We start from the raw sequence: 22,729 nt of genomic DNA on the forward strand, positions 1-22,729 counted from the left end.
ATGATTTATTGTTCAATATTTTTATTTTGTAGACGTTTGCATGTTTTCATTGTCAAAAGCACCTAGTTACAGCTGTACAAGCCTGTCTATCTCACTCAGCCTCTCTTCAGATTGGATGACATGGCTGTTTTCTGAGTGACGCACCCAGGCCAACCACAGGTAAGAGATTGGAGCCTAGTGTAGGTTGGTAAAACTCACCTGTAAATTGTGATAGACACCACTGAGGATAGTGTTACCTAACCGTTAGATGTCTGTGCTAAGACAGATTTGCGTCCTGACATCCAACCACTGTGTAGCGTTTCCACCACAGTCTGTCTCTCCTCTGCTCCGTTCTGTGTGTAGAGGTGCTAAGCCCTGTCACCGGTCACCTTTAAAGGGGATCTGTTATGCTTTTCCTTATTTTCAGTCATATATATGTAATGTTACAATGCCAGATGTCTATATTAAACCTGGCCAAGTGTCAAATAATGCAATAAACGTATGTAGAAGTTATTCCTGTTAGCAAAAAGCTCAGGCTTCAGATTGTTCTAAACGCTCAATTTCAAACAGTTTTTTGTTTTTTGGTTTTACTTTCGACATCAGCTCGTGCCATATTCATTATATGGTCATCTGCTCCAAGCACAGCGTACATTATGGTGTTTTTCCATTGTTTTGGGGGTAGTCACAGCGAGCCATGACTCAAGTCGAGCTGGCACAGTGTTTTTCCATTTCACAGAACGGTAAAGTAAGTAGTTTATTGTTGCAGGCGTCGTCTGCAGCTCTTCATCAAACATCATCACAGTGGCTGTTTCTGTTTGTACTATTCCTCACTGCATTATTTCGGAAGGATCCACTGAACAAAGAGCTCCAAATATTTCCAATATGTTGTGTCAACCACTTTTTAGCTCAGTTAATGAAGCTCTGCTAATTCAATAAGGAACATGTTAAATTTCCTGTACATTTTTACAATAAAAATCTCCCATTATTTATTTGTTTGAAAGCTTTTAATATGAAGCAGCAACAGCAGGAAATGTTGGGTTTTCATCAGAAGTAACTGAACTGAAGCGGAACTGCTAACTCAGACAGGAGCTCAAACGGCCTGTTTCAGACAGAGGCTGAACTGAGGGGCTGCATAAAGATTTTTTTTTTCTTTTTTAAATTGTGAATCATGCAAAGATACTCTAGTGGAGTCAGAATAAAAAATATACACTCGCCGGCCACTTAATTAGGTATATGTGCAATCTAATGCAATCCAATACAATCCAATACAACAGCTCTGCCATACATCCTTCATTTACAAAGCTTATACATTTTTTGTTATTGTTGAGAGTGTAATTTTACTTTATGTTTATTATTGAGGTTATGGTGGATGGTGGTGTGCTGGGGTGCATTATATTCAAAAGTGTTCCTAATATTTTGCCCCTCTCGTGTATGTTAATAGAGTGGATAAAATATTAGGAACACATTTGAATATAATGCACTCAAGTGTGTAGAAGTGGAAATCAGTAGCCTTAAATAGCCAGTCTGAACAGGAGGAATGATTACAGAAAACCTCTTTGAAGTTTTGAACCTATCCTTTAATTCTTTTTTTTAAAACTAAACATACACAGGTTTGAAGCTTTGTTTGCGCTGTTTACTATCCACAGAGCATTTGCGCAGTGCGGATTGTGCGTACGTATATGGCGTAGATCGACGCATTGCAGACGTGTTACGGCGGAGAAAGCTGCGTACGTCTGTATACAGAATTCCTCCTTTCCTAAGAAACTGCTGTGGACCCTCGGCCAAACGTGACAAGCCTGCATGGACTTCACAACAAACTGAGGGATAATACAGTTTTTATTTTCTTCTTTCAACTTAATGTGAGCTGCATGGTGCAGGAGGTAAGCAGAACCGGGGTTTAGAGCAAGAGCTTTCGAGAGAATGGGGGTCTGATCAGGACAGACCGCAGCTCTTCGTAATAACCATATAAGGATCTCAACGAGGTCTTTTCGCTTTCAACTCTATCTTTGATGAACACAGTAAACGTGCTGATGAAACCACTAATGGTGTGCACTATGCACACAATTTGTGTTGCTGCAAACCATCCAGAATCCTCATCTGCGCCATCATAGAGCATTGCAAAAGATTAAATACATTGACCCATTTCAACTGAAACCTCTCTGTCATAGTACAGATAAATATACTCTGATTTGTCTCTTTACAACAGTGTCTATTTCCTGCATGCTTTAGTATCAAACATCTCCTCATGGTATTTCATCTTCAGCTGTTTAACCATTAAAATACATTTGTCCCTGCATTGTTTTGTTTTCTTTAAATGTGTTTTTGCAGGGTGTCTGTGCACAGTGTGGCTGTGGATGAACAGACGGTGGCCTGTTGAGAGCATAAAGCCTAAACATGGTGAGGCTGGAGTTGGATCAAGTCGTGATGAGGAGGATGAAGGAAGACGACATTGAAATAGTCAAAGCCCTCATCAAGGTTTGTACAACACACTCAGATGATGTACAGTAAGTTTTGCACAGAATGTCCCCAGTGGAGATGGTATAAACATATGCACATGACATGCATCTTGTAAGGTATTTGCTGACTATTTTTTATTACACTATTGTCTTTCCAGGAGGGCTGTGAGGGCACAGAAAACCGTCTCATCCTCCACATCCTCACTCGTCCACTCTGCCTTTTCATTCTGGCAGTTTTCTCTTCAATCCTGCGCTGCCTGGTGCACTCCTTTATCATGGCCCTTGCTATTCCTGTCTTCCTGCTAATTATCTTTCTCAAAATCACCATGCCACGGTCCACAGGGGTTCTGGGCAGCCACCGCCCCTACTGGGATTATGTGGGTAGCAGCTTTAGGGGGACACAGGATGAGACTCTGCAGAATCCCTTCTGCAGGATCAGTGGCAAGACACCTGTGACAAAAAAGGTTAGTCTACTTTGCTGGAAATTCTTTTCTTTTCACTTTAACAGTTCCAGTAATCAGCAGCCATGAAAGATAATTATCTTTCTTTTCTCAGCAAAGGCACAGGATTGGAGCCAAAGAAAAGGACAAAGATACATCAACAGAGAAGATAACCCCAGAGAGGGAAGGGGAAGCGGGGCAGGTGTGGGTTGCAGACTGTGAGGGAGACATCCTGGGCTGCATTTTTCGCGAGAGTGAGCAACGAAAAGGTATAGGGAGGATCTGCAGGCTGGTGATAGGCAGCTGGTACCGCAGAGAGGGCCTGGGCCGGCTTCTTGTCCAGAGTCTGGAACAGAGGGAGAGGGAAACTGGAGCACACAGAGTATACGCACATGTCCCTTACCCTTCCAAGGTGGGGGAGGCCTTCTTCAGGAAACTGGGTTATCAGCAGCTGGGGGAAGGTACTGATGAAGAAGAAGATAGAGACAGGAAGCGGGAGACACCAGAGAGAGGCTTTCTGGGATACTCACTGACTAAGGTGTTTTACAAAGACCTGTGATTGAGTGAGGATGGACTCCTGGAGAGAAAAACCCAGGATTGATTAAAAAAAGGGAAAAAAAATCTCACATAAGCACAAATTGTGTTTGCATCTCTTCTGAAGAGAACGGTGTCATTACATGTTAGGATATTAAAGCGATGGTTCAGCATAATTTTGACCTAGCGTCACATGCAACATTACGTCTATCTAAACACCCCCTCACCCCTTTTTTGTTAATTTGGTCGCAAATTGGTGGAGTTAGTGCTATCAGCTGAATGGCTTAGTACAGGCGCTAATGGAACCAACAGTGTAACTCGTAAATTACCCCACTAATAATGCCTGGATTGTTATCAAACTTCTACAGTAGTACAATTAGGATCTTCACTCATAAATTGAGGCATTGGAAAGTTTGTAAGTACACCAGGAGTTTATTAAAATAACACTTACCTGATGTATTTTACTCTGCTGCTACTGCTAAAGCTGTAAACATCGTCGAAATATTGCGCAATCACTGAAATACCGTGTGGTCGCGCGAGATCCCGCACAGGGCTTCTATTGCCAGAAGAGACTAGTAGTAGTAGTGAAGAAGGAGCAAGAAAAAGAGTACAGCAGAAGACATCAACGTGAGTAGAAAGGTAGGACAACATGCCATACAGTTGTACCTATATATATGTATCTATATAAAAGGGGTGAGGGGGTGTTTAGACAGACGTAATTTGTGCATATGACGCTAAAATTACGCCGAACCATCACTTTAAGTTAATCATTTATTGAAACGCGTTCTTTTTGCCAGTATTTATTGTATTGTATGTGTTGCTGTTTTGATTTTTAGTTTAAGTATGTTTTTACCTTTTAAACATTTAACACACGTTATTTATTATTTAATGTTTCAAAAATGACCTAATCATGCCTCAGGCTTGCTGCTCGCTCATCATTTGTAATGAAGTAAAATATTTATGTAAAATTTGTGTTTCCTAAATATGTGTTTGTGTGGTTCTTTTCTCAAAACTTTCAACACATTAACTCTGTGTGTGTGTGTGTGTGTGTGTGTGTGTGTGTGTGTGTGTGTGTGTAGAAGGGTTCACAGTTACTGTATAGGAAGTGGTTTATGTGAATCTGCATAAATGTAACTGTTTTTATCTCTGCTTCATGGCTTCCGCTGCTCACCTTTGTGTACAGTATATGGGTTCATGAGTCAGCAGAAACAACACTTTAGTTTTTTCATGTTGGCTTTCTTTGTTATACTTTAAAGAAAGGCAGGTAAATCAATTCTGCATGCATTAATGTTGGTAACAGTTCAATCAGTCATGAATCCAATATATAGTTGGTTGATTTAATGACTGAAAGTGCAGTGTAAAAAATTAGGAACATTTTCCAGTTACAATCTCTCAAAAGTAAATTTAAATTAATTAATTAAAAAAATAAATGTTCATACTGTTAATGTAATGCATTTGAGTTGTTTTAAAAAATATATATAATAATAAATATAGATTAGTGGATACAATGATTACAAAGAATGAATAAAAATCACACCAGTTGATGTATGCTAGACACTGTTTTTATCATTGATTTGCACTGCAGATTTGAGTAGGGTTTGCAGGTGAATGGCAGTTTGTGTTACTAAGTTGATATACGCAGCCCAAGACTGAGGCTAACCTTAATATGGTTAGCAGGCATTTCGCTTGCATTGTGAATCTCCCCTCTTGCTAACCTCAGACTATGTCAGTGTAGCATCAATCTGCCACAGATATACACCACAGGATGTTTGTACAATGCTAACGTGTGTGGGAGGAAGGCATGTCTCACCTGATGTGAAGACAAATAAAGGCCTATACTTAACAGCAAACCCTTGATCATGCAAGCTGTAGTGGAAAATAACCATCCTTTGAATGTCTTTGATGAAAAAGCAGAGACACCCAGTGACACAACAGTGTTATATGCCCAAGTAAGTGTGTGGTCAGGACATTTTCACCTTGTAAAAACCGTATTTTTACTCATGACACTTCACCAGGTTGTTTCTGCATGACTGTCAAAAGAGCAGACACCTGTTAGCTGGGCCTCTACCCGCCCGATCTGTAGCTATTATTGTTGTCAGGAAACAGATGTGAGTTCACACACTGGAAAGAAAGTCTGTTTGTGACTGTGGTCATGTGCGTCTGCACGGTATGGCTGTGTGTGAGTGTGCGCGCGTGCAGGGTGTGGGCGGGTGGGTTTCGGAAAGTATGACTTGGCATTTCCTACACCCGGTTTCTGCCCCTGACTATGGGTTAAATGCACAGCCATGTCTGGCCATACTGTACTACTCCACCACACACACACACACACACACACACACACACACAGAGTGAACGAGAGGGATGGGAGTCCACACGAGCGTTCATGTGTGACTGTGAGATGACCTTGGTCAACTGTGGTCAAACCCAGAGAGCTGGGTGGGAAGTGGTTACATATAGTTTGGCATTTGATCAGCCTCTTGAAGTCGTAAAGACACATGCACACAAGATCAAATGTGCAGAGACATTAAGCTTAGTGCATCGTCAGAGTAATGCAATATGATGTGAGGTTGCTCAGAGCATGCAGACACACACATACACATGAATCACTCCAAGTTTGGGCACCACACAATCATAGGATAAATTAGATAAATTTGTTCCAGATGATGTATAACATATAGACTGTGTTAATGACATGCTCGTACAGATGGTTAACACACACATGTGCACATACACACACAGATGAGCTCCAAAAACAGCCACCCTGGGAAACGGTGAATTCCCCAAACCACAGAGTGCATGAGAGGGTGAGGGGAGTCATGGGAAAGCAGGATGCCTGCATGCAGTGCCACTGAGTGTGCAGACTGGGTCAGAGCTAAAACAGACAGAGCAAAGAAAAGACGAGAGCAAAATAATACACATCCTGATTTGGCATGAGCAGATGACAGCATCTGATGGTTCAAAGGCTTATGAGTGAGATTTATCCACAAACTGTGGTCGGTCAGCTGGTCGGCCGGTCTAGCAGACACGCCGGGTGAGGGAGGTCGATTACAGTTCTGCTCCCAGCTTGACACGGTTTGGGAAAACCCAGATCACAGGCTGAAGTAGGTGTTAGGGCCTCCGAGGTCTGGGAACGCTTATGGCTTCACCAAATCTTGGGGCCCTGAGGAGGTGGGGAACCTGCTATGTGGAAAGGATGAGTAGCAGGATTGGTCGGTGGCGATCCCATGTGGATCAAGGTGAGAAGGTATCTGGAATATTTTATTTAATGATCAAGGAAAACCAAAGTAGAGGGGCTGGGAACTGAGTGAGTCTAAAGTGTTTGGAAAATTCCAGCCGTTTGGCTCAGTTTATTGACGTATGTGAAAAACTCCAAAGGTTACAAGTCACGTCAAACACTCCTCCTTTTGTGTGTGGTCGCTCAAATTCCTTTGTAAAAAATCTAAGTTGTGCAATGTGTCTGCCCAGTAAAAATCCATTATTGCCTAAGTAGTTGCATTTTAATTTTTATGTGAAATCATTAAAAAGGGGAAAACAAAGAAGAAACAAAGAAAACATACTTAGAAAATGAATCATTATTTATTTAGAGTTTTGTTTTGCAGCAAGACAATGCAGACCATCTACCTCCTTTGCATCACGCCCCCAAAGCTCACTTTGAAAAATCTTTTTGTCCAACCAGAAGCTACCTCTGTTGTATTCAGGATGTTTATGTTTAGAGGTATACATTCTCAGTTCCCTCCTTCTGCCCCCCCAACACACACACACTTTCACTCTTTCTCATTTACCCCAATTTATTCCCCACGCGTGTCGATTGACAAAGCAAGGCGCGTCTTTCGAAATGATTACAAAACTAGACAGGTGAGCAAAACAGATACATTCTATTTAAATGTTGTATGTTTTTCGGTAAACCATACATAGATTGTGTATGCATGTTTTTTAATTGAAATGCATTAGGCATTTAAAAAAATAAATTATATGTTATTACTAATAGATAATGTTTAGTTAAATTTTGGTTAAATAAGTATAAGAGTATAGCACTTCTAAGGACTATCAATTAGGGTTTCAGTATTAGTGCGTGGTGAACAACTGTACTAGTTTCATTAAAAATTCTGAAAGTGAGAGTGAGACAAAAAGCAGTGAATGTTAACTCCCTTCTGACTGTCCATCACTCTCATTTGGTAAACCACATGTTTTACATGAGTTTATTGTGCTTACTAACATGATTAAAACATTAATTCATATGCAACTAAGAATAAGTTAGAACAGCAATTTACTTTAATTTGTCCTTTTTTTATTTTATTTTATTTGCCTAGCTATGAAATTGTGCTGAATATTAAAAGCCTACTTTGGTTTTAAAAACTGTGGCTCTTTTTAGAATAAGATCATTGCTGATGAAATACTGACTGGTGATTTCAAAAGTTCTGGGTCTGTAGTCTTTTGGAACAAAAAAGTAAATATTCTTGTATCTTGGTGTCTCTGTTCTACCTGCACAACATTTTAATGGCTACTAAAAATGACACCTTGTCTTGCTTTGTCTCAGTGTGCTTTTACCCCGAAAAAAGTTCATTTACCATTACAAGAACGTCCGGTGGGCAAGGGGCCGACATGAAACATACCTCTGCTTTGTGGTGAAAAGACGAATGGGGCCAGACTCCCTATCCTTTGACTTTGGACACCTCCGCAATCGCAGTGGCTGCCATGTAGAGGTGAGTAACACAGGTGAAGATGGGAGGAGGGCTTATCAAGAGAGGGGCAAAAAAAGGAATTAAAAAGATGAATATATGTGTTATTTACGTATCACATTTTCACGTACCACACTGGTGAACTTCTCTAATTCTTTTTCCATATAAACTGCATTCCTGTTTCCCTAAAGCTGCTGTTCCTGCGTTATCTGGGAGCCTTGTGCCCTGGTGTGTGGGGGTATGGAAATACTGGACAGAGACTCAGTTACTCCATCACCTGGTTCTGCTCCTGGTCTCCCTGTGCCAACTGCTCCCTCAGACTGGCCCAGTTCCTCAGCCAGATGCCCAACGTTCGCCTTAGGATCTTTGTATCCCGCCTCTACTTCTGCGACATGGAGGACAGCCGCGAGAGAGAGGGCCTGAGACTGCTGAAAAATGCTGGCGTGCAAATCACAGTCATGAGTTACAAAGGTGAAGTATTAGGGCTATAAATCTGTGTGTATCTGGGAGACATACAAAGAAATAGCAGACTTTAATATAATGTCAGAGCAAGGAACTATTGGAGGGTTAACCCACCCAAATCCAAATTTACAAATTGTTATCTTATCACCATATAGAGGTCAACAACCAGAATTATTTTGTCTATTCCCTTTAGACTTTTTCTACTGCTGGCAGACCTTTGTAGCTCGTAAGCAGAGCAACTTCAAGGCTTGGGAAGAGCTGAACCGAAACTCTATTCGCCTGACAAGAAAACTCAACCGCATCCTTCAGGTAGAGCAGTTAACAAACATGTTTTCCTTCAGTTAAGCTGTTTGAAGTCAAATCAATGATTATGTGTTTAATAATGATGTTACCTTTCTTTATCTTTCAGCCCTGTGAGACAGACGATTTAAGAGATGCCTTCAAGCTTCTTGGGTTGTGAAACATGACTGTGACTTCCTGTGTTGTTACTATGAGAATCTAGAGAGTAAAATTGATGTTGGTCCATCACTACAACTACTGCACTGAGAATAAGTAAAACAAAAAAACAAAACAAAAAACATCCTAGTTGTGGCAAGGCTTGCACTATTAAGCTGCTTTTGCTTGTTGTTTCCTGTGGCAATATGTGGAAATAAAATAATATACCATATTATGTCATATTGTTTTGTGATATTTACAATAACTGGATTTGCAAGACTACATGTCCTAATCTGTACAGAAAAGTGTATTCAGCTAACTGGTGGTGGTGGTCATAACTGCAGGTCATTGTTGGACTTAGTGCAGAGTGAGTGTGTAAAATGTGGGTTGCCTACTTGTGAAAGAGCTTTAAAAAGCAATGGTCCAAATTGAAGCAAGGCAGAAGTAAAGGTGAAAGTCAAACTGATGTATCCTAAATTTCCCATAATGAATACAAAGCATCTTTTTGTTAGACTACCTGTCTGTAAATTTCTTTTTTATTTGTTAAATTGTAATTTTCTTTACAAACCTCCTCCAGAGGCACAGACGACAACTGTTTAGACAGACTGGCTAGTTCTCCCAATGATGCGAAAACTGACCTTTATCTGTGAAAATTGTGAAATGCCACTTTAAGGGCACCACTGAAGCTGCAGCGGTGAAGCAGGGACGCTTGTTGGTGCGCAAATACACCGACTATTACGGTGACGTAGCCGTTAACGCCACACGGACACACCACACACCGTCACCACCACCACCGGCATACACCGACTGAATTAAAGTCAAGATGGCGACCGAGGGTCAGATCGAGTACGAGTCGGTCCTCTGTGTCAAACCTGAAGTCAACGTTTACCGTATCCCACCGAGAGCATCCAACCGGGCGATCAGGTGAGGGGACGGTGGCCTGACAGCGAGCTTTACCGACCCAGCATCCGTGAGCTAGGGCCGTTAGAGCAGAGCGGAGGAGCCGTTGCCTCGTTGCCTCGGCGACCTACCTCCCGAGCTCGTCGCCTATAACAACGCAGCCTCACGCAACGGCGGCCGCAGTGTGTGTGCTGGTCGTTTCTGCTGCGTGTCCACAAGGTCACGGAAACACGTAGCCAGTGTTTGTGGTTTTTACCTGCACTGTCTAAAAATGTTAGCTATTAAACATGGACAGCGTGCTATCTACATCCCTGTCAGTGAGGTCTGTTTATGTGCTTTTGTCCAATAGCACCAGGGAGGAGAAATAATGCTCGTTAAAGTGATTTTTAGGGACAACTAAATAGCTAATGATACTTTATTTTTTCTCTCATTTTAATATTCTGACATTTAAGTAGTAGGTAATACAGTAGCAGAAGGTAAACAGTCAGTGTCTTGCTCAAGGACACTTCGGCACGTCGATGCTGGTTGACGTTAAGATGCTCAAACATGGACGCTACAGTTGAAATGCAGTGTTGTCTTTCTGCACGTATCTGAGTGGCCTTGCAGTACAGATGTTGTTGAAAATGTTGACATTGTTTACCACATTTACACGTCTGTATTTTCTGTGAAGACTCAGAGTCCATGGATATTCCAAACATAATAACAAAGCCATTATTAGCCTAGTTATGGCTTCACATCAAGATTTGGTAACCCGTGTGATAAACTCAAATCACAACTCCAAAACCTGATCAGAAGGGCTGGAAATATAATTGGCATGCCACTCCTATCTTCTGTCCAGGAGATATTTGAGGAGGCAGGTCATTAAATTCACCGGTGACCCACCTGAGATCCCTCACTGATGAGCTGATCCCTTTAGGCAGAAGGTACAGATTACCAAACTGTAAGTTTAACTAGTATAAATTTCTCTTAGGTCCACCATCAATCAAACTACTGAACAGTAAGAGATGACATGAGTGTGTGAGAGAGTGAGACCTGTACACGTCACAGCTCTTAGTTGGCGGAATGTGCAATATTTTGGTGTAGAGCATCATGCAGTTTGATTGTATATATATATATATATATATATATTGTGTATATGGAGAGGCTGTGTGCTGTTGCATCGTCTTTGTTCCTAAAGGAGACAATAAAGACCAATCTTATCTTTTTTCATTGGCTGGTGTTCGTGCCTGATCCGCCACGCCTGCATCTGAGTGGACGTTACACCAACCGCACAGTAGCATGGGCCTGAGTCCCATGACACACATGATTGGTTAGTCAGTGACAATATGTAGCGAGTAAGTGTGATGATGTAATAGTTCACCCTTGGGTTTGCCCGTCTAGTGTTTGAGTCATATTTCATTAGCATAAAAAAGCAAACGTGCTGCAGCGTGTCTCAGTTTAGGTTACATCAAAACAATAACATATTAATCACACATACTCAAAAAATATATTTCTTTTCCTGTATCCTGTTTTTCTTACCTTCCCTCCGAGTCATTATCAGTCACAGTAAACTTATGACACCAGCTCACCTACATCACACTGTCTTTGCATGTTTGTGTGTGTCTCAGGGCTGCCGATTGGAAGCTGGATGCTCCTGACTGGACGGGACGCATGCGTGTGACGGCCCGGGGCAAAGTGGCCTACGTGAAATTGGAAGACAAAATCTCTGGTGAGATAAGCGCAGACAGGACAGGACATCGTTTACCAGTGCTGCTGCTCTTGTAAATCATTTCACTCTGTCGTCTCCTGTTCGCCCACACCCCCCTCCTCTCTATTACTCATCTATTCCAAGGTGACCCAACCCACGTCCAAGCAAGCAGTTTGTTTTGAAGCAAACATGCTGATAATTTTTCCCGATTAGTGCATTTTAGGAACTGTGTGTTCTTGTTGTCCTCAAATTATACCTTACATTAGCCTCTTCTTGATGTGAACTGAATACTGGAAATTTAATTTATCTTGAAAATTGTGTCTTACACTATAAAACAACAACAACATTTCTGCTCTTATTTTAAATCTGAAGCTATTTTAGTTGAGATTTGGCCCAGTGTTATGTGTCTTCATGATCCAAGTTGTCATTTTGCATCATTTTGCCAAATACATCATGAGCATCTTTCCTTTGTGTAATCTACAGGGGAGCTCTTTGCCCAGGCACCAGTGGAGGAGTACCCCGGCATCACAGTGGAAACAGTGAGCGACTCAAGCCGATACTTTGTGCTCCGCATCCAGGATGACAACGGTGGGTGAACTGTTGGTTGCTAAGCCGTAAATGTTTTGCTCATAATCAAGAGGTTAATGAGTTTGAACAGGATGCTTGGACCACATTATTTGTCTACTAACTAAACATCAACTCTAGATCTTAATCTTGTTTGTTGTGTCTTTTTCTCTCATAGGCCGCAGTGCATTCATAGGTATTGGGTTTGGAGACCGAGGCGATGCATTTGACTTCAATGTTGCACTGCAGGACCACTTCAAGTATGCAGCTGCTTCATAGTCTGTCATGAATCACACCTGCTTCAGTAGTGATGAATTTACTGTAGTGAAACTTAATCTTTTTGTATGCCTTTCTTCTTCCCTCATCTTCTCCAGGTGGGTGAAACAGGAAGATGAATTAAGCAAGCAGGCGCAGGCACCAGACACCACTCCTAAACTGGACCTGGGCTTCAAAGAAGGACAGACCATCACTCTCAATATTGGGGTAACCTCACTTTCATAAAAAAGGTTCTTCATTAAAGTCAAGTAGGTTAAATATAGCTTGGATAGTTTTAGGTATTTTGTTCTTGAAGATGAAACCATCAAAGGTATACTGCAACTTTTTTCACTACGCTGGCGGTTCGGGATTATTTCTTGAGGGTTTAACTTTGAGTCCAAACCCAGGCTGAATATATTGTATCTGCGGTCTGCCAAATTACACGAGACCACACACTCAACAAGTTTTGTTTCCCTTCTCTAGCAATCAAAAAAGAAAGACAGGGCTCGTCCACAGAGTTCAGGTGGCTTTGGGCTCCTTCCACCGCCTCCTGGAGGCAAGCTTGCCCCGCCTCCTTCATCCAGATCTAACAATCATAACACACAGCCATCTGCAGGAGGAAGTGACACTGGTAGGTAATTGTAACCCTGCATGGAAAAGCTTGAAAGCTTGAGAGGTCAGGCGCCAAATTACAGTCTGTCTCATGTTTTGTTTTCCAGTGATGTCAATATTATTTTGTGATCTCAAAACACAAGTATGTTATGTTGAGATCACCAAATTGATTCCTTGTGATCACAAAAAGAAAAAAGAAAAAATAGAGTAAGACTGTCATACAGTTGGCCAGCATATCTGTGGGTGAGTGTAGCATTACGATCAGAAGTGTAGAGATAGTACAATTTTACACTCTACTGCTAAACAGCTCAGCCAAACCTTTTTTCAGTTGTTAAAAACAGTTAGTTTAGTAAAGATGGATTATAAACATTATCACCCAGATAATCAATTACTGCTGTGCCAGACACTGCAGTTTTTCCTCCTGTTCAACCTGTCGCTTGATCTGAATGTGTGCTGCAGTTTGGTTTACAGTGAAATTTAGCATGTGACCTGGCTGTGGCACTCAAGAAGTCATACAGAATGAATGTTCATGAAGATGGTCAAAATGAAGCAGAGGAAAGTTATTTCATTGTTGAAAGAACTGGTGTAACATTACATTTCCTTGGCCCCAGTGGACTCTGTTGTAAAGCTGTTTCCAGTGGAGCACTTGTGTCCACACAGTCACAGTCTGAAGGTGGTGAGTGCAAAGTTATGCTGACCTATAGGCACGCTAGCCAAAACTATGACAAATAGACTCCTGTTGTAAAACACTGGAAATTTTGCCCATGTCCTCTCTCTCTCTCATACTACAGATGCTTCAAAAAGAAATTAAATGGGAATTTACTTTGAAAACAGCTGACATTATGTTGTCATATTAGCAGTTTTTTAACTTGATTTACACAAATTGCCACACACTCGCCTAGCCATGCACACAGATATGTTTTTGTGTGGTTATTGAAGACAACTGTCTGAGATTTATGCCGCCATCTGATCTCAATTGAGGCAAATGCAATTTTAGTTGTGGTGCTCCATTTATTAGATTATATTATGTGTTTTTCAATGAACAAAGCTCTGTCCACACCTCAATGTGGACAGATTCCAATGAAAGAAATGTTCCCCAAAAATCCAAGGTTAAAAAAGGTTATAGGAGTAAACACAATAGTATCTCTAGAAACTGTTTTTTTGTTTTATTTCAAAACCAACTTTTAGCTGAATTAGTGAAATCCCTTCTCCTCTATGTTTGGGTTTCAGAGATAAAACATGCAAAACTGAAACTATCTGCATGGCTAGACACCACCTGGGTAAATGGAAAAATACTAAAGGTTTCTTTATTTAGATGAACTTGATGATTTTGTTTTGTAATAATGTAATTTTTGTTAGATTTGATAGTAGGTGAGAAAACATGTAAAGAGAGATTTTCTTGTTGTCTATTAGTGGAATTCCCAAACCAACCTCTCAAAATTCTTTCTAAAAATGTTTAGGTTTTCTGACAAGAGACAAATAATCACTTCACAAATCTATATTTTTATGTTTTAGAGGTGCATTATGTTTCTGTTTTGTTTCCACCAGGTTGTTTGCTCGACCTGGACTCCAGCAACTCAAACTCAGTGGCTCCATCCAACCCCACCACCACAGCCAGCTCCGACCTGTGGGGAGATTTTGACTCTGTATCCCCAAAGTGAGGAGAGATTCATTTGGTCTTTCTCTCTCTAATATTTCTGTAAATTTATGCAGCACTTTTGCAACTTTGTTTTCCCCATCATGGGGTCCCAAATCTCTCCCTGCCAAGCAGGGTAATCCCCTGTACTAGTCAGCTCTTCATGGCTTTTGTTCCAGTCTTAGCCTGAGATATACCAAGACCTCATGGTCCAGTCTTAACTAGACAGATTTAGAGCTATAGGCCATCACAACTTAGCAAACTCTGCATCCTCATACCTCCCTTTGATCTTCACCCTCTCCTTTCCTCTCTACATATTCTTCATATCAATCTAGCCTCCAATTTCTTGTTAGATTTCAGCCTTTGTCCTTTTCCGCCTCCTTGAAATGTTCTTTTCCCTCATTTTTATTGTAGAGTATACATTATAGAAATATGATCAAGAGAGTCATAATCAGAAACAGTCTGGTGATGAATTACAATTAAATATAATGATGAATGAATTTTATGTACAGAGAATATTTATTTGAAATGTATATATTGTCAGTAGTTTGTAATTATCGTCATTGTGTTGCCAATGTATTGTAGTTTATTTCTCTCCAAGTCCCCACTAGGGGACTGACTATATGCACTGACTGACAGTCTACTCTGTCTAACTAGTTAGTAATGCATACAGTCTGCATTTAACACAGGGATTGTTTAAATATTAGGCTTAGGTTTTAGTGAAGTTTACCACCACAGGATTATACTTGAAAGAAACCTGCTAAACTGTAGAAGTTGTGCTCTCTAGCACTCTCTAGTGGGCTTTTGGGTCACAATGGTATTATTTTAAATGAGGAGATGTCAAATTGAGCACCTCATAGGGTTTGAGTGCTGGGCACTGTGTGAATTGTTTTAACTGAAGGCCATTGTAAATTAGCACAAAGAGACAGGCAAGTAGGACTGCTGGATTGGATATGGTGTTAACAAAAAGAAAGAGAGGCATCAAGTGCTTTTATCTTTGCCTGGAGGGGAAGCGGAGATGATTTAGTCCATGTTATGTCATCTCTACTCAGCACAGCTGTTAGCTGAGTCTGGGTGAGTCATTTAGGTCATGACCTCTCTCCTGCTCAATGAATAAGTCTGTGTTTCTGCTCTGTCCCGTCAGTCTGGGGAGGCCTTCCTCTCTTTAATTCTTTATGAGAAGGTGAGCAGGTCGTAGACCTCAAACCACAGCATGTTGTACTGTACAAACCAAGTTTTAACTGTGAACTTCAATTCCATGTTAAGATGTAATGTTAAGTATTCTGACAGGACTTAGCTGTTTTTTGTCAGATGCAGTGTTTTGTTGTGATATTGTTCTGTACAGACAGATGGTTTATGTGACACTGATATGACATGCACACACGTTGTGAAAGATGTAAAGTGGTGTAATGATGGAACAAACAGACTGAGTGTAAAGCCCTAACTATGTTTGTCAGTGTTTGTTTACTGTTCAAATAATACACATTTCTCCCAAATGTTACTTGTTATTCAAACTGTATGTGTATGGAAATGAATATGCAAAGAAAAACATAAATATATCACTAATGACTAGAACTTTAATTTGTTTTTGTGTTTTTTTTCTCCTGAAGTTAACAGTGAAAAGAAAAATCCCCTCAAATCAATTTTGTTAGATTTTATTGGATACAATAGTGCACATAATACTGGATTGTCAATGAGTACCTTACAATCCACAAAAGAGTGTCTTTCTTTGTACAATGAAATGACTCAGTGCTGCTATAGGCCCATTACTACAGTACCTTAAATGGATCGTAAACCATGGAAGACATGATCTGTGTCCAAAAACAGACAGATGAAATGAGCACACGCTTCAATATTCACAGACAATTAAGAGACTAATACACAAACATAGATATGACTCAGCACAGGTATGTGTGAAAGAGAAAGAAAGAGATCCCCAGGTGTCAAGCAGAGGATTTACGGTGTTATGGGCTGCTTTTATGACAACGGCCCTGGGTTTATGTCTCTAAAGGGCTCCATCATCACTGGTGGTCACGCTGCCATCCTTGGCCTTGTTTGCCCAGGTTTTGGGGTTGCTACGGCGATTGATACAACGTCTCTTTTGAGTTGACCTCTCAACACGCCTGGGCCACCCTGATAACTCTCTGCACAGTTCAGCTGTGGAGTTCAAAACAGAGATGGGAATTTCTCCAAATGCACAGTAACAAACCAAATATTATGGTGCTGGTTTTACATGTGGACTGTTTTACCTTTCAGATACTCGTCTTGTTGGCACACTGTCCTCACGCAGATCTCATTGTTGATCACATAAACCCGAGGAAGGCTGTGTCAGAAATGTTAAAATATGAAAATGTCAAATTGTGCTAAAACTGTAGTGACAGTAAAACATGTATCAATCAACTGTTACCATTTTAACATGGTGCATTTACTCAAGTACTGTGTTAAAGTACTTCACGACTACATTTTTGTTCTACTTTATACTACATTACTGCCACTACATTTCAGAGACAAATAATGTAAGTTTTATTCCATCTAAGATTATACAAACAGGATCAGTTTATACATGTTTTTGGATTAAACTAAAGTATAAAGTATTTCAAATCAGCTCTACTTCAGACAGCTACAACATTAAACGCTTTAACACATGTATGCATCATTAATATTAATCTAATGATGGCATCTGTATCAATAAAACACTGACAAGGGCCTTCCTGCTGCATAATGTATACTTTCAATTTTTTGTACTTTTAATTATATTTATAAATAAATTAGATTAATATTATATTTACATCTGAGTGCTTCTTCCACTGTGGATTATGTGTGTGTGTATTTAAACTGTAAAGCTGGTTTGGACACATGTATAGACAAATGTATAAATCACTCTGCAGCTGAATTTCTGATTTAGAGAGTATTTCTGTAAAAAACTGGAGGTCACCTGTAGAGGCAAAGCCCACCAATACACCTCTTAAGGGGCCGATGTACCGAGTACATCCTGGTGCAAGGATACATCTCCTCCCTGCAGTCTGCGGAGACATTGTAGTAGTATGACATTGAAATTGTAACCAGTGCACTAACAAGATGAAGCAGACCGAAACTTGCAAATGGGTGAGTGTTTGTGCCAAGAACACAGTTTAAACGCCCTCTCTGTTCTGTACTCACTGTCTGGCAGGGGTGCCTCAGTGACCTCTAGAAGTAAAGAGAGAACACATGATCAGATTGGGAAAACGTCTTAGCAGTGACCCATGGCAATGACTCACGGACTGACAGATGTCATGCAGCATAACTCATCCTGATCTAAAGTGTGATATATATATATATATATATATATATATATATATATATATATATATATATATATACACACACACACTTGTATGAGGAGAAGCAAATTACCCGTCTGCTGGGCTTGGGCTACAGCTGTGAGTGCTGTGGAACAGAAACCACATGAGGGGAGTGTTTCACAGCATAAAAACAAACACACAGCGACTCAACCATAATTAAACAAGATGATTTGTGTGTTCTGTTTGGCAGAGTTACCGTGGAAACTGCAGAGAAGCAGGACCACTGGAAGGCAGCCCATTCCTTCAACTTGTAAGAGGTACGTTTTACGAGCTGGAGGAAACCGAAGAGGAAAAGAGTCAGGATGATTTCACAGAGTGGAACTGTTCAATATCCTCACTCAGGATTTTGTGCTGTTTATGTTTTCTTTAATCCCCTTGTAGATAAATTCTCCCAACACTTCACGTCACAGTAATGTTTTCCCTAACGTTTTGCTCCAGCTGAAACTACACATGTGTGGAGGAGTGCTGTGTTTTGGATAACAGACAGGTTGTCATCGTAGATGAATGTCTGACGTAATGCTGCTTCATGTGGAATAATCTGCACTGTATCCTACTATAAATTGGACTGCAAATAAACAACTACATAAAGTAGCTGCGGGGCAACTGAAGAAAAAGTTTACAATGACACTCTTAAACCGTTTCTAGCTTTGAAGAGTTCTTTTCCTCACTGCTTTTTTCCTCTTTCTCCCTCTCCTCTCTTCTCTCCCGCCCTGCATCATTCCTCTCGTGATGTGTCAGTGTAACTTTGGAGTCCAAGATGTGAGTTCTCTCAAAAGAATGTGTTTTTTGTGCCCTATTTGAGCACCCCTCCACCCCTCCTCTGTTACAGTCACACATTCTTTTCCAGCTCTCTTTTTTGCAGAACATATTACTACTTTCCAACTGTATGATCATCACCAGCCACCGTGAGCATGACTGATTTGTCACAAGTTGAGTCTTTACATTTGTGTTTACGGAAATTTGAAACTCTGGGTTGTCCTGGGTTAACTCGGTGCATGCCTCTGTTGATTTGTTTATTCGAGTGACATGTTTTACACTGCTTGTACTTACTGAACTCTGCATGCAACCACATACCACATAACTATAAAATACAAATTCTAAAGTGAAGCAGTTAAACAGGCAAGCATTTGCAGCTCATCTAACCAATATGAAATCCTCCCACTAATATCTTTGGCCGTGAGTTATTGTCATCTGCTGATGTTTCTCTCTGTATTTTCCTACAGAATGTTTTAGAATCAGGTGAAAAAGTAGGATAATTAACTCATACTCACAACTTTTGCTGTCGTCCACAACTGCTTTAGTTTTTATGAATCTTTTGTCTTCAGTTTTTCCCCTCCTTCCCTCTCCTTCCCTCTCCTTCTCTCCCTCCTCCTCCTCTTCATCCTCCTCCTCCTCCTCCTCTTCCTCCTATCCTCCTTCCCATCATAGTGTTCTTGCTTTTCACCCCCCCCCCCTCCCCAATCTGCTAACAAATTCAACATGCATGGTTGATGTCTTCATGTTCTTCTCTCTGGGTCTAGTAGCTTTTTATGGTCATCTTAAGCAAGTATTTGGTTACAGATAGATATTACAATGTCCTGGACCATTAAAGCAAAATCTTTAGTCTGTCCTCACCCCAAAAAAGTAGGGCAGGTGTTCTTGTTCATTAAATAGGCTATGTTAAATGTGTCCAGATACACAAGTGGCAAGGGGCTCTAAATACTTCAATCTTCATACAATAGTTACATTCCTTGCAAACAATGTAAAAATAATACTAACAGTTTTTTATAAGATAAAAAGAGATGCAGGTTCCGTCTGGATAGATTTACTAATATTGAGCAGGTACATTTAATTAAACATACTGTAGGCATTTCACTTTCTCATAAGATCAGCTCAGATTTAAAGGACATAAATTAACAAAAGTATCCAACCACTCAACTGTGGGCCTCAGTTTTGACTTCTGCAGTTTTTAACATAACCAGCAGGTGGAACAGTATACTTAGAAAAGCGGTCAATAGGGGTCAGTCAAAGCTACTGAATGTTAAACTATTCAATACTACTAACAGTTGAGTTCAGGCCTCTTTTAGGTTTGACACTGGATTAGTCTAATGTGAGTTTCACAGATGTTACTAAACATGTTTAACATTTCATGTGTTGCACAATCCTGAGCACAAACTATTTAACGTCTCTGTCACTGCATGGTTCAAGGAATATATTCATTGTTGCTTGGTTTATTAGAATTTTGGGGAATGTTTATCTTATATTTTAGGGAAATACTTAAAACTCAAAAACAAATTAAATGTATTTACGGAGATGATGTTTGCCATTGCAGACTGACATAACATGTGTTTACCCTTCAAGTATGCCAAGTGTTCAAACTTCTTTACTTATTCATCTGAGTGATTTTGGAATTGCCACATTGAGGATGTCCTCTGTTAAGTATTTGTAAACCCAGATTCAAATTGAGTTGCACAAGTCCCAAATATTTCTACAAATATGTTTGCTCAGATGACTTATTTAAAAAAAAAAAATGTAACCACATAGATCCCAAGAAAGTCTGTGATCTATGATAAATTCAAGTTACTTTTACTTCAGTTCATTAAAATCGACTTTGTTGTTCAGTGCATACAAATGTGTCCAATTCCTGAAAAATAGACAAGGAATAGATGTGGCACAGTTATCTGCAACTTTGAACAGCAGAAAGATATGAAATGTCACTCAGTACAGTGATAAGTAATAGGATTATCAGGGATTTCAACATGTTTTGTGGACAGTACATGTTTGCATGTGTTAAATATTTGTCATCCCTGGACCACAATTTATTAATTATCAATATACATGAGTTACGCTTCAAATATGCCAGGTGGTTATGTCTGCAAAGATGAAAGTAGACTATCAAGGCCATAGTGACCTGGCCATTTGTCTCACAGGTTTGTGTTGAAAAGATGCTTTTCATTGGGACCGTTATAGCTACATTGGGAGGGAAACTTGATGCTGCATTGCCTCCCATGGGCTTGACTAATATAAATATTGCTACACATACTCCCGAAGTCACAGACAACAAACCTCTCACTGGCCCTCATCCCATGTAGGCCCTAGCCAGTTCAAGAGAGAGACACTCATCATCCCCTTGACATATCGGGGCTACATGCACTGCTGGGTGGGTGTCAGTGGGGTGGTCCTAACAAGGTCGACTGGGCGAGACCGTTGACAGCTTGACATATGGGGGGCAGTGTAAGCAAAAGAGAGGAGAAGAGGAGCCAAGAGCAACGATCAATCCTACGAACATATCAACCTGCCACTTGGTCCATTCTGCTTCAACATGAAAACAACATGAAGCGGAGAGGGACTAAAAATGAACAAAGGGAATAAAGACAAGAAAAGATTCAAGTGGCGGGGGGAGACAGAAAGCAATGCAGAATGGTGAACATGCCAGATTGTAAACACATGATAATCTCTCAACTTGTTTATTAGTTGGATAGCATTGCATGTGGCATGCCAGATCTGCAATACCTACCCGCTCACTGACCTGCTTTTCACCTTAGTACACTCCTCTCTGTCTCCCTGTCTCTGTTTTTCAACCAGCTAATACATATTTCATCATTGCTGCATTTTCTCTACATGAAAACAAACACACACACACACACACACACACACACACACACACACACACACACACACACACACACACACACACTCAGGGGAGCAACTAAACTCCCCCATTAGCACATTGCAATTCTCAGTAACTATTCACTCATGACTATTATAAACTAGATCCAGTGTTTCACTGCAGTGCCTCTCATTGTGCAAAAGCGATAATTTGAGGGTCTCTTACTGAATCAGGATCATGGCTCTCGATCCTGCTAAAGCGATTAAAGCCATTGAGCCTTAACAAGGGCAGACACAGAGAATGTTTGGAGGGTAAGTGAAATATTAGGCCATGATGAACCAGGTGGTTTTCTTCACCGTGGGGATACATTTCAGACATTGAACTGTTTTATCCACTCCAGCAGTCAATCTGGCTCATATATCGGTGTGTGTTCCTCTAGACATCGTTCTTGCAACGTGTGACAACTTTTATCAGATATGGTTAAATATCGGTTACATCTAATGTAGTTTTCCACTCTGTTTTCCCCATACTGTCTCTCCATAAAGATAAATATTACTTTTAAAAGAACATGAAAAGCTATTTTCAAAAGATAGAAACGAGGTGATGTGAAGTGAGATGTAAGATATAAAATCAGATGCTTTATGAACAGTGAATGTGACACCATGCAGACTGCCATGAGGCTCATAAGTGATCATAAAACTGGAATCTTCCTGATGTTGCAAATCTAAATTTGAGGCTCTTGGGTTTCTTGATTGGACAGTAGGCCTATGTCTACCATTTTCACAAGCAGCTCAAGGGCTGTCATGACTTGAAATAATCTCCCTGACATTTTATTTGTATTTTAGTCAGGGCAGCAGTCCCCATGTAAAGCTGTCCTTGTTTTCCCTGTTTTCATCACGCCTGCTCTCTGTCCTCCCGAACCTCCAACAGATTTGCACCTCGATCAGCATCTTTGTGTTGGCACTCTATTGTCTCTGTGTACCGTGCCATGTGTTTCCATTTGTCAGTCTGTGGTCCCCCATTAACTCCCCACCCTACTGTCACATGAGCCTTGTTCCTCTGTTTCCCAGAAAACAATGCATCACAGACGGCCGTAACTACAGGAGATCTCAAGTGCTTTAATGTAAACATACTATGAGACACAACTAAAGAAGGCCAAT

The 22,729-nt window shown here is 40.5% G+C and overlaps 5 protein-coding genes across 5 annotated transcripts in view; 3 read left to right on the forward strand and 2 right to left on the reverse strand.

The window, feature by feature from the left end:
• Positions 1-22,729, reverse strand: part of LOC128365889 (cytochrome c oxidase subunit 6B1) — an 85,522-nt gene that overhangs the window by 47,802 nt on the left and 14,991 nt on the right. The window lies entirely within an intron of this gene.
• nat14 (N-acetyltransferase 14 (GCN5-related, putative)) lies at positions 1,751-3,441 on the forward strand. The gene is made up of 4 exons (XM_053326520.1): positions 1,751-1,859; positions 2,308-2,454; positions 2,594-2,899; positions 2,991-3,441. The coding sequence occupies exons 2-4, from the start codon at positions 2,374-2,376 to the stop codon at positions 3,432-3,434; spliced, it is 831 nt and encodes a 276-aa protein (XP_053182495.1). The 5' UTR covers positions 1,751-1,859; positions 2,308-2,373; the 3' UTR covers positions 3,435-3,441.
• Positions 7,154-9,058, forward strand: aicda (activation-induced cytidine deaminase). Its single transcript, XM_053326489.1, has 5 exons — positions 7,154-7,264; positions 7,947-8,112; positions 8,280-8,559; positions 8,744-8,859; positions 8,960-9,058. Exons 1-5 carry the CDS (start codon positions 7,245-7,247, stop codon positions 9,008-9,010), a joined length of 633 nt encoding a protein of 210 aa, XP_053182464.1. The 5' UTR covers positions 7,154-7,244; the 3' UTR covers positions 9,011-9,058.
• LOC128365869 (adaptin ear-binding coat-associated protein 1-like) lies at positions 9,809-14,664 on the forward strand. The gene is made up of 7 exons (XM_053326486.1): positions 9,809-9,909; positions 11,493-11,593; positions 12,056-12,160; positions 12,315-12,396; positions 12,511-12,619; positions 12,875-13,022; positions 14,552-14,664. The coding sequence occupies exons 1-7, from the start codon at positions 9,809-9,811 to the stop codon at positions 14,662-14,664; spliced, it is 759 nt and encodes a 252-aa protein (XP_053182461.1).
• mfap5 (microfibril associated protein 5) lies at positions 16,279-19,306 on the reverse strand. The gene is made up of 7 exons (XM_053326500.1): positions 19,252-19,306; positions 18,177-18,251; positions 18,033-18,065; positions 17,799-17,825; positions 17,575-17,662; positions 16,889-16,962; positions 16,279-16,796 (listed from the first exon to the last, which is right to left on the reverse strand). Exons 2-7 carry the CDS (start codon positions 18,217-18,219, stop codon positions 16,645-16,647), a joined length of 417 nt encoding a protein of 138 aa, XP_053182475.1. The 5' UTR covers positions 18,220-18,251; positions 19,252-19,306; the 3' UTR covers positions 16,279-16,644.

The sequence above is a fragment of the Scomber japonicus genome, chromosome 10 (genome assembly GCF_027409825.1).
Source record: "Scomber japonicus isolate fScoJap1 chromosome 10, fScoJap1.pri, whole genome shotgun sequence".
In the NCBI taxonomy this organism is placed as follows: domain Eukaryota; kingdom Metazoa; phylum Chordata; class Actinopteri; order Scombriformes; family Scombridae; genus Scomber; species Scomber japonicus.

What these genes read in the sequence shown, in the direction of transcription:
- nat14 (XM_053326520.1), top strand. Translation starts at nt 2,374, where the DNA reads ATGGTGAGGCTGGAGTTGGATCAAGTCGTGATGAGGAGGATGAAGGAA. An exon ending in TAGTCAAAGCCCTCATCAAG is followed by an intron (nt 2,455 to 2,593) that starts GTTTGTACAACA and finishes TTGTCTTTCCAG; the next exon opens with GAGGGCTGTGAGGGCACAGA. An exon ending in AGACACCTGTGACAAAAAAG is followed by an intron (nt 2,900 to 2,990) that starts GTTAGTCTACTT and finishes TTCTTTTCTCAG; the next exon opens with CAAAGGCACAGGATTGGAGC.
- aicda (XM_053326489.1), top strand. Translation starts at nt 7,245, where the DNA reads ATGATTACAAAACTAGACAG. An exon ending in ATGATTACAAAACTAGACAG is followed by an intron (nt 7,265 to 7,946) that starts GTGAGCAAAACA and finishes GCTTTGTCTCAG; the next exon opens with TGTGCTTTTACCCCGAAAAA. An exon ending in GCAGTGGCTGCCATGTAGAG is followed by an intron (nt 8,113 to 8,279) that starts GTGAGTAACACA and finishes GTTTCCCTAAAG; the next exon opens with CTGCTGTTCCTGCGTTATCT.
- LOC128365869 (XM_053326486.1), top strand. Translation starts at nt 9,809, where the DNA reads ATGGCGACCGAGGGTCAGATCGAGTACGAGTCGGTCCTCTGTGTCAAA. An exon ending in GCATCCAACCGGGCGATCAG is followed by an intron (nt 9,910 to 11,492) that starts GTGAGGGGACGG and finishes TGTGTGTCTCAG; the next exon opens with GGCTGCCGATTGGAAGCTGG. An exon ending in TGCAGGAGGAAGTGACACTG is followed by an intron (nt 13,023 to 14,551) that starts GTAGGTAATTGT and finishes TGTTTCCACCAG; the next exon opens with GTTGTTTGCTCGACCTGGAC.
- mfap5 (XM_053326500.1), bottom strand. Translation starts at nt 18,219, where the DNA reads ATGGGCTGCCTTCCAGTGGTCCTGCTTCTCTGCAGTTTCCACG. An exon ending in GCTTCTCTGCAGTTTCCACG is followed by an intron (nt 18,066 to 18,176) that starts GTAACTCTGCCA and finishes TCTGTTCCACAG; the next exon opens with CACTCACAGCTGTAGCCCAA. An exon ending in TGAGGCACCCCTGCCAGACA is followed by an intron (nt 17,663 to 17,798) that starts GTGAGTACAGAA and finishes ATGTCTCCGCAG; the next exon opens with ACTGCAGGGAGGAGATGTAT.